At 40.7% G+C, this 13686-nt stretch overlaps 1 protein-coding gene across 20 annotated transcripts in view; it reads left to right on the top strand.

Annotated features, from left to right (window-relative positions):
* Nucleotides 1-13686, top strand: part of LOC110523975 (mitogen-activated protein kinase 10) — an 89463-nt gene that overhangs the window by 67549 nt on the left and 8228 nt on the right. For 6 of the 20 annotated variants that reach the window (XM_021603180.3, XM_021603184.3, XM_090235062.1 and 3 more), the window contains 4 exons: nt 2988-3112; nt 10766-10792; nt 11976-12039; nt 12480-12557. In XM_021603180.3, coding sequence (XP_021458855.2) covers nt 2988-3112; nt 10766-10792; nt 11976-12039; nt 12480-12557 — 294 coding nt within the window. Of the gene's footprint in view, nt 1-2987; nt 3113-10765; nt 10793-11975; nt 12040-12479; nt 12587-13686 lie in introns of all 20 variants that reach the window. The other 14 variants (XM_090235057.1, XM_090235065.1, XM_021603182.3 and 11 more) reach the window with 3 other exon arrangements.

Here is a 13686-nt window from a genome sequence, read left to right as displayed (position 1 = left end):
AACTCAACCCAAATATATCAGTTGGCATTAACAAGCTTCCTGTCTTGTATGCCTTGTCAACACACACACACACACACACACACACAGCAAATACAGGGACATTTATTTTCAGTCTAGCTAAAGGAGGAGGAGCTAACAAAACATTACAAAAACAAATCTGTCAACAAAATGTATTACAGTACTAGACAATCTGAGGTGGAAGCTACATTAGCTACAGTAACTACCTAATAACAGGGGTACAAGGAGAAACATGCAATTTTAGTTGCAGTTGAGTTGCTTGCTAACGTTATTTGCTGGGGGGTGTTACACAAAACACTTCAGACGCAATTAGCTAGTTACCTTCAACTAGAGTTGCAACAAAGTTGTCCAGTGTCTAACGCTAGCCTAGTCAACAACAGTCAAGACCGGTTAACATTTAACTTTACCTCAGGCTCCGTTGCATTGACTCGCATTGACTCCTCCATTCAGTCGCTTTTGCTTGACTCCAAAGTCAGCGATGTTGATGATGGTCGGTCGGTAACCACTATACCATAACCCTCAAAATGTCAAATGGAGGCGCAAGCAGAGGGCTTCAACGTAGGCCTATGACTCCTTTCCATTCGGAAACTCCCGGTTGCTGCAACGAAAGTGCCCTTCATCGCGAAGTCTGCCTCCGCAAAGTGCTGTCTGCAGATCCTTCTGCTCAAGCTGGCACGTCCTTCCTCTTCAGGACATGGAGCCACTTCTTCAAAAGTTGTGGGTCCTTGGCAGGATGGTAATTTACCAAGGGATTTTTTTGTTGCCAATTCATACAGCCTGGCGCTATACAGTTCATGTTTGAATTACTACTTGTTGTTGCCCTCCTCGTTGTCTGCACCTACCCTTACTCTCTTCGATTCACTCTCCGCGCGAAGACTCAATACCACAGACAATTTGATGATGCCTGCCAGTGACGCACTGGCGTCAGTCGTTACTATGGCAATTAAAAAAGGACGCTGACCATAGCACAAATAAACCTTGTTGACACTCAAAATACTGAATATAGAGATGTTTTTTTATGTTAAATGCACGTTTAGTATTAGTGGATTGAATATATCTCTGCTTAGATTTACAGTGCCTTGCGAAAGTATTCGGCCCCCTTGAACTTTGCGACCTTTTGCCACATTTCAGGCTTCAAACATAAAGATATAAAACTGTATTTTTTTGTGAAGAATCAACAACAAGTGGGACACAATCATGAAGTGGAACGACATTTATTGGATATTTCAAACTTTTTTAACAAATCAAAAACTGAAAAATTGGGCGTGCAAAATTATTCAGCCCCTTTACTTTCAGTGCAGCAAACTCTCTCCAGAAGTTCAGTGAGGATCTCTGAATGATCCAATGTTGACCTAAATGACTAATGATGATAAATACAATCCACCTGTGTGTAATCAAGTCTCCGTATAAATGCACCTGCACTGTGATAGTCTCAGAGGTCCGTTAAAAGCGCAGAGAGCATCATGAAGAACAAGGAACACACCAGGCAGGTCCGAGATACTGTTGTGAAGAAGTTTAAAGCCGGATTTGGATACAAAAATATTTCCCAAGCTTTAAACATCCCAAGGAGCACTGTGCAAGCGATAATATTGAAATGGAAGGAGTATCAGACCACTGCAAATCTACCAAGACCTGGCCGTCCCTCTAAACTTTCAGCTCATACAAGGAGAAGACTGATCAGAGATGCAGCCAAGAGGCCCATGATCACTCTGGATGAACTGCAGAGATCTACAGCTGAGGTGGGAGACTCTGTCCATAGGACAACAATCAGTCGTATATTGCACAAATCTGGCCTTTATGGAAGAGTGGCAAGAAGAAAGCCATTTCTTAAAGATATCCATAAAAAGTGTTGTTTAAAGTTTGCCACAACCCACCTGGGAGACACACCAAACATGTGGAAGAAGGTGCTCTGGTCAGATGAAACCAAAATTAAACTTTTTGGTAACAATGCAAAACGTTATGTTTGGCGTAAAAGCAACAAAGCTGAACACACCATCCCCACTGTCAAACATGGTGGTGGCAGCATCATGGTTTGTGCCTGCTTTTCTTCAGCAGGGACAGGGAAGATGGTTAAAATTGATGGGAAGATGGATGGAGCCAAATACAGGACCATTCTGGAAGAAAACCTGATGGAGTCTGCAAAAGACCTGAGACTGGGACGGAGATTTGTCTTCCAACAAGACAATGATCCAAAACATAAAGCAAAATCTACAATGGAATGGTTCAAAAATAAACATATCCAGGTGTTAGAATGGCCAAGTCAAAGTCCAGACCTGAATCCAATCGAGAATCTGTGGAAAGAACTGAAAACTGCTCTTCACAAATGCTCTCCATCCAACCTCACTGAGCTCGAGCTGTTTTGCAAGGAGGAATGGGAAAAAATGTCAGTCTCTCGATGTGCAAAACTGATAGAGACATACCCCAAGCGACTTACAGCTGTAATCGCAGCAAAAGGTGGAGCTACAAAGTATTAACTTAAGGGGGCTGAATAATTTTGCACGCCCAATTTTTCAGTTTTTGATATGTTAAAAAAGTTTAAAAATATCCAATAAATGTCGTTCCACTTCATGATTGCGTCCCACTTGTTGTTGATTCTTCACAAAAAAATACAGTTTTATATCTTTATGTTTGAAGCCTGAAATGTGGCAAAAGGTCGCAAAGTTCAAGGGGGCCGAATACTTTCGCAAGGCACTGTACTTCCTAAAGTGTTTCCATTCCCCTTTAAGCCTTGACTGTGGTGCTATGGAAACAGAGGGAGAATCTGGAAGGCACTGTAAACTATTGTCTCACACCTTGGATCAGAGCCCTATTCGAATTTAGTGCACTACATAGTATAAGGTGCCATTTCAGATGCAGACTGTTTGATACAGTGTGTTATTGCTGATTGATTTTCTTCCTCTCTCATGTCCTTTCCCTTGACTCTGAACCCTGTATGGAACCTGAATCTGCTACTATTTCTGTCTCCACAGCTAGCCAGGCCAGAGATCTGTTGTCTAAGATGTTGATTATTGATCCAGCCAAGCGGATACAAGTGGACGAAGCCTTACAGCACCCCTACATCAACGTTTGGTACGACCCAGCCGAGGTGGAGGCGGTGAGTAGGAAAAGCAATGAAGGAATTAGAATGACGTCATTCTATGTGGATGAGTCTGTACCCAGCTAGCACATACAGTACCAGTCAAAAGTTTGGACACACCTACTCATTCCAGGGTCTTTCATTATTTTTACTATTTTCTACAAAACTATGAAATAACACACATCATGTAGTAACCACAAAAGTGTTAAACAAATCTAAATATATTTTAGATTTTAGATTCTTCAAAGTAGCCACCCTTTGCCTTGATCACAGCTTTGAACACTCTTGCTTGGCATTCTCTCAACCAGTTTCATAAGGAATGCTTTTCCAGCAGTTTTGAAGGAGTTCCCACGTATGCTGAGCACTTGTTGGCTGCTTTTCCTTCACTCTGCGGTCCAACTCTTCCCAAACTATCTCAATTGGGTTGAGGTCGGGTGATCGTGGAGGCCAGGTCATCTGATGCAGCACTCCATCACTCTTCTTGGTCAAATAGCCCTTACACAGTGTGTTTTGGGTCATTGGGCTGTTAAAAATTAAATGATAGTCCCACTAAGCGCAAACCAGATGGGATGGCATATCACTGCCGAATGCTGTGGTAGCCATGCTAGTTAAGTGTGCTTTGAATTCTAAATAAATCACAGACAGTGTCACCAGGAAATCACACCATCACACCTCCTCCTCCATGCTTCACGGTGGTAACCACACATGCAGAAATCATCTGTTCACATCTGAGGTGCAGTTAACTCTAATGAACTTATCCTCTGCAGCAGCGGTAACTCTGGGTCTTCCTTTCCTGGTCCTCATGAGAGCCAGTTTCATCATAGCGCTTGATGGTTTTTGCGACTGCACTTGAAGAAACTTTCAAGGTTCTTGAAATTTTCCTGATTGACTGACCTTCATGTCTTAAAGTAATGATGGGCTGTCATTTCTCTTTGCTTATTTGAGCTGTTCTTGCCATAATATGGACTTGATCTTTTACCAAATAGGGCTATCTTCTGTATACCCCCCCTCTCTTGTCACAACACAACTGATTGTCTCAAACGCATTAATAAGGAAAGACATTCCACAAATTAACCTGAGGAATTTAATAATCCCATAACACTAGGCACACCTGTTAATTTAAATGCATTCCAGGTGACTACCTCTTGAAGCTGGCTGAGAGAATGCCAAGAGTGTGAATCTCAAATATTAAATATATTTTGATTTGTTTAACACTTTTTTGGTTACTACATGATTCCATAGGTGTGAATAGGTGTGTCCAAACTTTTGACTGGTACTGTAATGTTCTGAGAACCATATGTTTCTTAGAGCTTGGTGAAGGCGTGGTTGTATTTTGCATACAACCTTCCCACAACTTTTTGGGAATGGTGCAGGGTAGTTGTTAGGCATTGGAAAATTCTCAGCACATTTAAGGAACTTGACAAAAACAAATGTATTTTCTTGGTATTTCATTACTAACAGTTATTTAAAAACATTCCGTTCTTAGCATCAGCAAAACGTATTGAAATATTAAATAAAAGTTTTAAGGAAGTTATTCAATTAATACAATTTTACAGGAAAATAATCAATTAACCAGAGTAAATCATTCTCAAAACATCCCTGCAACCTAAAAATAAACGTTCCCAGGAAGTCAAAATGTTCACTTCTGTTTTCAGAATAAAAATTTTAAAAATCAGTTTTACCTGTCAGGAAAGGTATGGCTTTGTTCCCATAACCAATGTGAAACCAAAAACATACATTCCCACATTCCCAAGGCACCAAATGTCCTAGCTGGGTAGCCAGGATGAGAGTGGCAGCCTTATAGATTTTTTTTATTTTTTATTTAACCTTTATTTAACTAGGCAAGTCAGTTAAGAACAAATTCTTATTTACAATGATGGCCTACCCCGGGCCAAACCCTAACCCGGAGGGCAACAACCCAGCAGCAGGACCGCTACCTCTGCCTTTGTGCAAGGAGGAGCAGGAGGAGCACTCTTCTTTTTTTTCACATCTCATAATATTTCTTTTTTGGTCACCCCTGCTTGTCTTCATGGTTTGACCTTTAATGGCCATCTCCGACCCACTTAGGCTTATCTGGTATTGTGTAATCATAGAAACATGTTCGCATGTTACTGACCATCATGTACTGTAGATACGTCCCAGCAGGCTAAACTGATTGTTTTGCCTGCTGGAATGTGCATGATTCCTCAAATAGGACACATACACACAGTGTCGATACTTTTGGAGAATACACTACATTCTCCTCCAAGGGTTGTGATTGATGGTAGTTGTGTGATAAGGACAGATCTTACTGGAACGTAATAGGCATAATAGCAGGCATTTATTGAGGTCCACTGGTTATGTGCTTATGTATTAAGTATAGTCATTCCCTCTTAAAGACCTTTGTCATTATGAGATGATAGTGAGATTGGGAAAAATCCATATGCAGGCTGTCTCTTGCTTGATGAATTATTTAGATGCATCACACACAAAGTAGGCCTATTTGCCTATGCATAATGCAATACAGTAGGAATGGCTTTCCCTGAACTGTAATACAGTGAAACATACAGTACATAGGACTGGCATGGTGCATAATAAGCACATGTATATATGTTCCCAATAATGAAATGTAGTACAGTGCATTCAAAAAGTATTCAGACTCCTTGACTTTTTCCACATTTTGTTACATTACTGCCTTATTCTAAAATGTATTAAATCGTTTTCCCCCCTCATCAATCTACACACAATACCCCATAATGACAAAGCAAAAACAGGTTGAGATTTTTTTGCAATTGTATTGAAAATAACAATTTATATTTCGACTCTGTCAATCACCACATCCTCATCGGCAGACTCGACAGCCTTGGTTTCTCAAATGATTGCCTCGCCTGGTTCACCAACTACTTCTCTGATAGAGTTCAGTGTGTCAAATCGGAGGGTCTGTTGTCCGGGCCTCTGGCAGTCTCTATGGGTGTGCCACAGGGTTCAATTCTTGGACCAACTCTCTTCTCTGTATACATCAATGATGTCGTTCTTGCTGCTGGTGAATCTCTGATCCACCTCTAAGCAGACGACACCATTCTGTATACTTCTTTGGACACTGTTAACAACCCTCCAGGCGAGCTTCAATGCCATACAACTCTCCTTCCGTGGCCTCCAATTGCTCTTAAATACAAGTAAAACTAAATGCATGCTCTTCAACCGATCGCTGCCGGCACCTGCCCGCCTGTCCAACACTACTCTGGACGCCTCTGACTTAGAATATGTGGACAACTACAAATACCTAGGTGTCTGGTTAGACTGTAAACTCTCCTTCCAGACTCACATCAAACATCTCCAATCCAAAGTTAAATCTAGAATTGTCTTTCAATTTTGCAACACTCATCCTTCACTCATGCTGCCAAACATACCCTTGTAAAACTGACCATCCTGCAATATCGTCGACTTTGGCGATGTCATTTACAAAATAGCCTCCAATACCCTACTCAATAAATTGGATGCAGTCTATCACAGTGCCATCCGTTTTGTCACCAAAGCCCCATATACTACCCACCACTGCGACCTGTATGCTCTCGTTGGCTGGCCCTCGCTTCATACTCGTCTCAAAATCCACTGGCTCCAGGTCATCTACAAGACCCTGCTAGGTAAAGTCCCCCCTTATCTCAGCTCGCTAGTCACCATAGCAGCACCCACCTGTAGCACGCGCTCCAGCAGGTATATCTCTCTGGTCACCCCCGAAACCAATTCTTCCTTTGGCCGCCTCTCCTTCCAGTTCTCTGCTGCCAATGACTGGAACGAACTACAAAAATCTCTGAAACTGGAAACACTTATCTCCCTCACTACCTTTAAGCACCAGCTGTCAGAGCAGCTCACAGATTACTGCACCTGTACATAGCCCATCTATAATTTAGCCCAAACAACTACCTCTTTCCCTACTGTATTTATTTATTTATTTTGCTCCTTTGCACCCCATTATTTCTATCTCTACTTTGCACATTCTTCCACTGCAAATCAACCATTCCAGTGTTTTACTTGTTATATTGTATTTACTTCACCACCATGGCCTTTTTTGCCTTTACCTCCCTTATCTCACCTCACTTGCTCACATTGTATATAGACTTATTTTTCTACTGTATTATTTATTGACTGTATGTTTGTTTTACTCCATGTGTAACTCTGTGTTGTTGTATGTGTTGAACTGCTTTGCCTTACCTTGGCCAGGTCGCAATTGTAAATGAAAACTTGTTCTCAACTTGCCTACCTGGTTAAATAAAGGTGAAAAAAAAATAAAAAAATATCACATTTACATATATATTCAGACCCTTTACTCAGTACTTTGTTGAAGCACCTTTGGCAGCGATTACAGCCTCGAGTCTTATTGGGTATGACGCTACAACCTTGGCACACCTGTATTTGGGAAGTGTCTCCCATTCTTCTCTGCAGATCTTCTCAAGCTCTGTCAGGTTGGATTGGAGGTGTCGCTGCACAGCTATTTTCTGGTCTCATCAGAGATGTTCAATCGGTTTCAAGTCCGGGCTCTGCCTGGGCCATTCTCTGACATTCAGAGACTTGTCCTGAAGCCACTCCTGTGTTTTCTTGGCTGTGTGCTTAGGGTCGTTGTCCTGTTGGAAGGTGAACTTTCTCCCCAGTCTGAGGTCCTGAGCAGTCTGGATCAGATGTTCATCAAGGATCTCTCTGCACATTGCTCCGTTCATCTTTCCCTCGATCCTGACTAGTCTCCCAGTCCATGTCGCTGCAAACCATCCGCACAGCATAATGCTGTCACCACCATGATTCACTGTAGGGAGGGTGCCAGGTTTCCTCCAGAAGTGATGCTTGGGTTTCACCAGACCAGAAAATCTTGTTTCTCATGGTCTGAGAGTCCTTTAGGTGCCATTTGGCAAACCTCAGCCGGGCTGTCATGTGCCTTTTACTGAGGAGTGGCTTCCGTCTAGCCACTCTACCATAAAGGCTTGATTGGTGGAGTGCTGCAGAGATGGTTATCCTTCTGGATGGTTCTCCCATCTCCACAGAGGAACTCTGGAGCTCTGTCAGAGTGACCATCGGGTTCTTGGTCACCTTCCTGACTAAGGCCCAACTCTAGGAAGAGTCTTGGTGGTTCCAAAGTTCTTCCATTTAAGAATGATGGAGGCCACTGTGTTCTTCGGGGACCTTCAATGCAGCATACATGTTTTGTTACCCTTCCCCAGATCTGTCCCTGTCTCGGAGCTCTATGAACAATTCCTTCTACCTCATGGCTTGGTTTTTGCTCTGACATGCACTGTTAACTGTGGCACCTTATATAGACAGGTGTGTGCCTTTCCAAATCATGTCCAATCAATTGATTTTACCACAGTTGGACTCCAATCAAGTTGTAGAAACATCTCAAGGATGATCAATTGAAACAGGATGCACCTGAGCTCAATTTCAATGCTCATAGCAAAGGGTCTGAATACTTATGTAAATTAGGTATTTCTGTTTTTTATTTTTAATACATCAGCAAAATATTTTTTAAAACTGTTTTCGCTTCATCATTATGGGTTATTGTGTTTAGATTGAGGACAAAAAAATATTGAATCCATTTTAGAATAAGGCTGTAGCAATAGAATACTTTCTGAATGCAGTGTATATTAGTTTGGATTTCAGGCTACGACTTTATATAAAAAGAAGTGTATCAATGCCTCTCAACAAGATCAATGAATAAATTGATCAAGTTTATTGTTACTTCCTTATTTGAGAGCGAATCACACTACTTCACTATAATATCTTTCTTTGAAAATAGGAATATGCATTTTAAAGTATTATGACTATGTTAATGTATATATTTAATTTGTAGCATGCCTCATTCTTTTGTTAAAACATACATTTTAGTTTATCATAGCAAATATTACCAAAAAGTGATACCCTACATGACGATGTTAGTTGATGTAGCATATATGAGGATGTATAGATGTGAAATACAGTATATACAGTGCCTTGCGAAAGTATTCGGCCCCCTTGAACTTTGCGACCTTTTGCCACATTTCAGGCTTCAAACATAAAGATATAAAACTATATTTTTTTGTGAAGAATCAACAACAAGTGGGACACAATCATGAAGTGGAACGACATTTATTGGATATTTCAAACTTTTTTAACAAATCAAAAACTTAAAAATTGGGCGTGCAAAATTATTCAGCCCCTTTACTTTCAGTGCAGCAAACTCTCTCCAGAAGCTCAGTGAGGATCTCTGAATGATCCAATGTTGACCTAAATGACTAATGATGATAAATACAATCCACCTGTGTGTAATCAAGTCTCCATATGAATGCACCTGCACTGTGATAGTCTCAGAGGTCCGTTAAAAGTGCAGAGAGCATCATGAAGAATAAGGAACACACCAGGCAGGTCCGAGATACTGTTGTGAAGAAGTTTAAAGCCGGATTTGGATACAAAAAGATTTCCCAAGCTTTAAACATCCCAAGGAGCACTGTGCAAGCGATAATATTGAAATGGAAGGAGTATCAGACCACTGCAAATCTACCAAGGCCTGACCGTCCCTCTAAACTTTCAGCTCATACAAGGAGAAGACTGATCAGAGATGCAGCCAAGAGGCCCATGATCACTCTGGATGAACTGCAGAGATCTACAGCTGAGGTGGGAGACTCTGTCCATAGGACAACAATCAGTCGTATATTGCACAAATCTGGCCTTTATGGAAGAGTGGCAAGAAGAAAGCCATTTCTTAAAGATATCCATAAAAAGTGTTGTTTAAAGTTTGCCACAAGCCATCTGGGAGACACACCAAACATGTGGAAGAAGGTGCACTGGTCAGATGAAACCAAAATGGAACTTTTTGGCAACAATGCAAAACGTTATGTTTGGCGTAAAAGCAACACAGCTGAACACACCATCCCCACTGTCAAACATGGTGGTGGCAGCATCATGGTTTGGGCCTGCTTTTCTTCAGCAGGGACAGGGAAGATGGTTAAAATTGATGGGAAGATGGATGGAGCCAAATACAGGACCATTCTGGAAGAAAACCTGATGGAGTCTGCAAAAGACCTGAGACTGGGACGGAGATTTGTCTTTCAACAAGACAATGATCCAAAACATAAAGCAAAATCTACAATGGAATGGTTCAAAAATAAACATATCCAGGTGTTAGAATGGCCAAGTCAAAGTCCAGACCAAGTCAAAATCCAATCGAGAATCTGTGGAAAGAACTGAAAACTGCTGTTCACAAATGCTCTCCATCCAACCTCACTGAGCTCGAGCTGTTTTGCAAGGAGGAATGGGAAAAAATGTCAGTCTCTCGATGTGCAAAACTGATAGAGACATACCCCAAGCGACTTACAGCTGTAATCGCAGCAAAAGGTGGCGCTACAAAGTATTAACTTAAGGGGGCTGAATAATTTTGCACGCCCAATTTTTAAGTTTTTGATTTGTTAAAAAAGTTTGAAATATCCAATAAATGTCGTTCCACTTCATGATTGTGTCCCACTTGTTGTTGATTCTTCACAAAAAAATACAGTTTTATATCTTTATGTTTGAAGCCTGAAATGTGGCAAAAGGTCGCAAAGTTCAAGGGGGCCGAATACTTTCGCAAGGCACTGTATATTATATTGGCCATCTATGGCATTACCATTTCCCTGAAACCAATGTTGTACTGTTTTTTTCCCCCCTCTCTATTGTCATTTCATGCTGATGAAGGCCAGGGATCTCGTCCAAATATCAATGGTAAATAAAAACTATACTACCTCAAGAGAACTATATCATACAACATATAGAGCATTGCAAACATGATATGACCAGATATGACTGTACAAAACTGTACTACATATATTTTGGGGCGGCTGTCCAAAACCCAATCTTCAGCTCTTTTTCAATGACCTCTTAGAAAAATGGTGCTACCTTTTTGGTTGTAAATGTACAGTATATAGGACAGCTTATAAAAACTGTACGGCATATATAGAGCTTTACAAATATAAATGACCAAAGTTGCACCATCCAAAGAAACCCCTCGGTAACATGTTCTATGAGGCATACACATAATGACTTCTAAGGGAATTTATAATGAGTTATATTACATGTTATGGTGCATTATAACACTTATTTTAAGTTGTTAGAACAACTCTTACAGAGATGACATGGCAGAATGTATATGTGCTGTACTGTGTCTGTGTGGCTTTCTCCTCACTAATGGAAAGCAATATAGGCTGGCATGCCTATAGGATGTTAGACAACAACATATTCATATGGAAATATTTGAAGGGCCTGGTCTGTAGGCTCTACAAGTTAAATATTATTATTATTATTATTATTATTACTACATCCCCAGAGGAGGTGTTGCCCTTCTTCCTGTCAATAATCTAATCATAAAGGAAAACTAGAGCAGATTGTCTTAGTTGTTCAGAGATTCATTGTCATGAAAGAGGCATTGTAAATGATTGTAAGAAATATCTTCCATTTCTTTCATTCTTCATCTCAATTCGGTAGCCTATTGTCATCCCGACCCACCTCTGTATCTTACCATTCTTTGTTCTCATCATGATCTCTGTTCTACTTTTACTTGTCCTTTACACTTGTTCTGTGCAGTAAATGGGTTTGGCTGTTCAAACACCTCATGCAACTGATGCTGAGAGTGTATATTATGTCCCCTCTGCTGATTTACAGAACTCTCATGCATTGTGTGGATGCGTGCGTGCGTGCCTGCGGATACTACATATTTTGTAAAGATGGCTAGTGTTGCACATATTTAGAGCTTGTGTCATTTCATTTATAGTTGAAACTTTAAATTGTATTCTTTTCAAGGGATAATTTAAATTCTGTCATGATACTGGCAGTTCTTAGATATCACCAATCTGTTAGCCATTGCTAAAACCAGGTTCAGCAAACAGTCGATTTATCTTTCTCCCTCCAGCCTCCTCCTGCTATCTACGACAAACAGCTGGATGAGAGAGAACACTCTATCGATGAATGGAAAGGTAAACATGTCATATTCCTTTATAGTTACTAATTCTATTGCTATGGATGCCTCTTTTGGGAGTATCTCTGAATAAGGTAGGATCTCTGAATAAAAGCTAAATTATTTGTAAGTTGTAACGTTTGTGTTCTCTAGGGAGACAATTCCCAACTTACATTCACTACTTTTCTCTATTCTCTTGTGTATCTAGTTACCTACTGTAGAAGCTTGTCAACAATTAAGTATTCCTATCTGTTTTCTATTTGTTTATGTTTACTAACTTTGTATATTAACATTTCCAATGACCTTGTAGCCTTTCCATTGTAATTAGACTTACAACAAGAGACAGCTAAAGCAGAGAATAGATTTCTGTGCTGGTATTTTAATGTTTTTTCCTCCCCTTTTCTTTTGGTCTCTCCCTCTCCTTTCTCTCTCTCATGCTCACTCTCTCTCTCTTTTCAGAACTAATCTACAAAGAGGTGATGAACTTTGAGGAGAGGACGAAGAACGGGGTGGTGAAGGGACAACCCTCTCCCTCAGGTACTCTCAGTGCATAACCTAGTCCCTCTGTAAGTTGATTTAATAATACTGTATAATCACTGGGGTCTTCTTGTAACAGAAATCCATCTGTGCGTTGACCCATGCGTCTTTGTCTCCCATCTTGTTTTCCCGAGACAAATATAATTGATAGGCTACATAAGTGTTATATCTGTAGGAATTTGTAGCTGAGTAATTATATCTGTATGTAAAAGTATCCATCTAAACCAGGGGTGGGCAACTCCAGTACTAGAGGGTGTGATTAGTGTCACACTTTTTCTCCATCCCTATCCAACACAGCTGATTTTCAATTGCATTATAATCTGAAGATCATGATTAGGTGATTATTTGAGTCAGGTGTGTTAGCTGGGGCAAAACTGTGACACCAATCAGGCCCTCGGGGACTGGAATTGCCCACCCCTGATCTAAACTGTAGATTTGGTCATTTTTGACCAAACTTGCATGTTTTGTGTATGTTTAGTGATTCATCTTTAATTGAATGGTATTACTGTATGCAATTAAGTGTTAAGAAAGATATCCGTGACTCCACTCTATATTGAGTAACAGAGCAGTGTTAATGTGGATTGATTAAAAAGGTTGCTATCCACCTACTCTCTGCAAATATCATGTAGGCTGTTTTTTTTCTTCACATCTGTGTACGCACTGTCACATATCATGATTTAAGGCTGGGGTCCTTGGTCCATACTCTTCTAGATAGCACTAGAACTCATCTCATTTTCAGTAAAAAATAAAATATTGGAGTGTTTACCAAAGCGGCAGCTGCGTGTCATTCACCTGTATGGCCACTGTGGAGCAGTGTGGAATCATGATGGCACAGTATTGGTAACATTATTATGGCGTCCATCCAGAGTCTAGTGTTGCTGAGAGAGGAAAACAACTTGCCTGTTTTCTGGATGTATCTACAGAGGGAACCCCTTACATGCCTGTTATGGGCTCTTGGACAGTGATAAGGCTAAACTGCTACCTTGGGATTGATTTAATACACAGTGTGATACTGTAGCTCTCTCCCTTCACTGTCTCTCATCTCTCTACCTCTCTCTGTCTCCCTTCCTCTCTAGAACTCTGCAATTAAGCAGATGGGTATTCCTAGTGCTGAGGACAGACACAGTGC

Source organism: Oncorhynchus mykiss, chromosome 5, assembly GCF_057628025.1.
Source record: "Oncorhynchus mykiss isolate SJ-2025 chromosome 5, ASM5762802v1, whole genome shotgun sequence".
In the NCBI taxonomy this organism is placed as follows: domain Eukaryota; kingdom Metazoa; phylum Chordata; class Actinopteri; order Salmoniformes; family Salmonidae; genus Oncorhynchus; species Oncorhynchus mykiss.
This window is presented reverse-complemented; position numbering and strand designations above follow the sequence as displayed.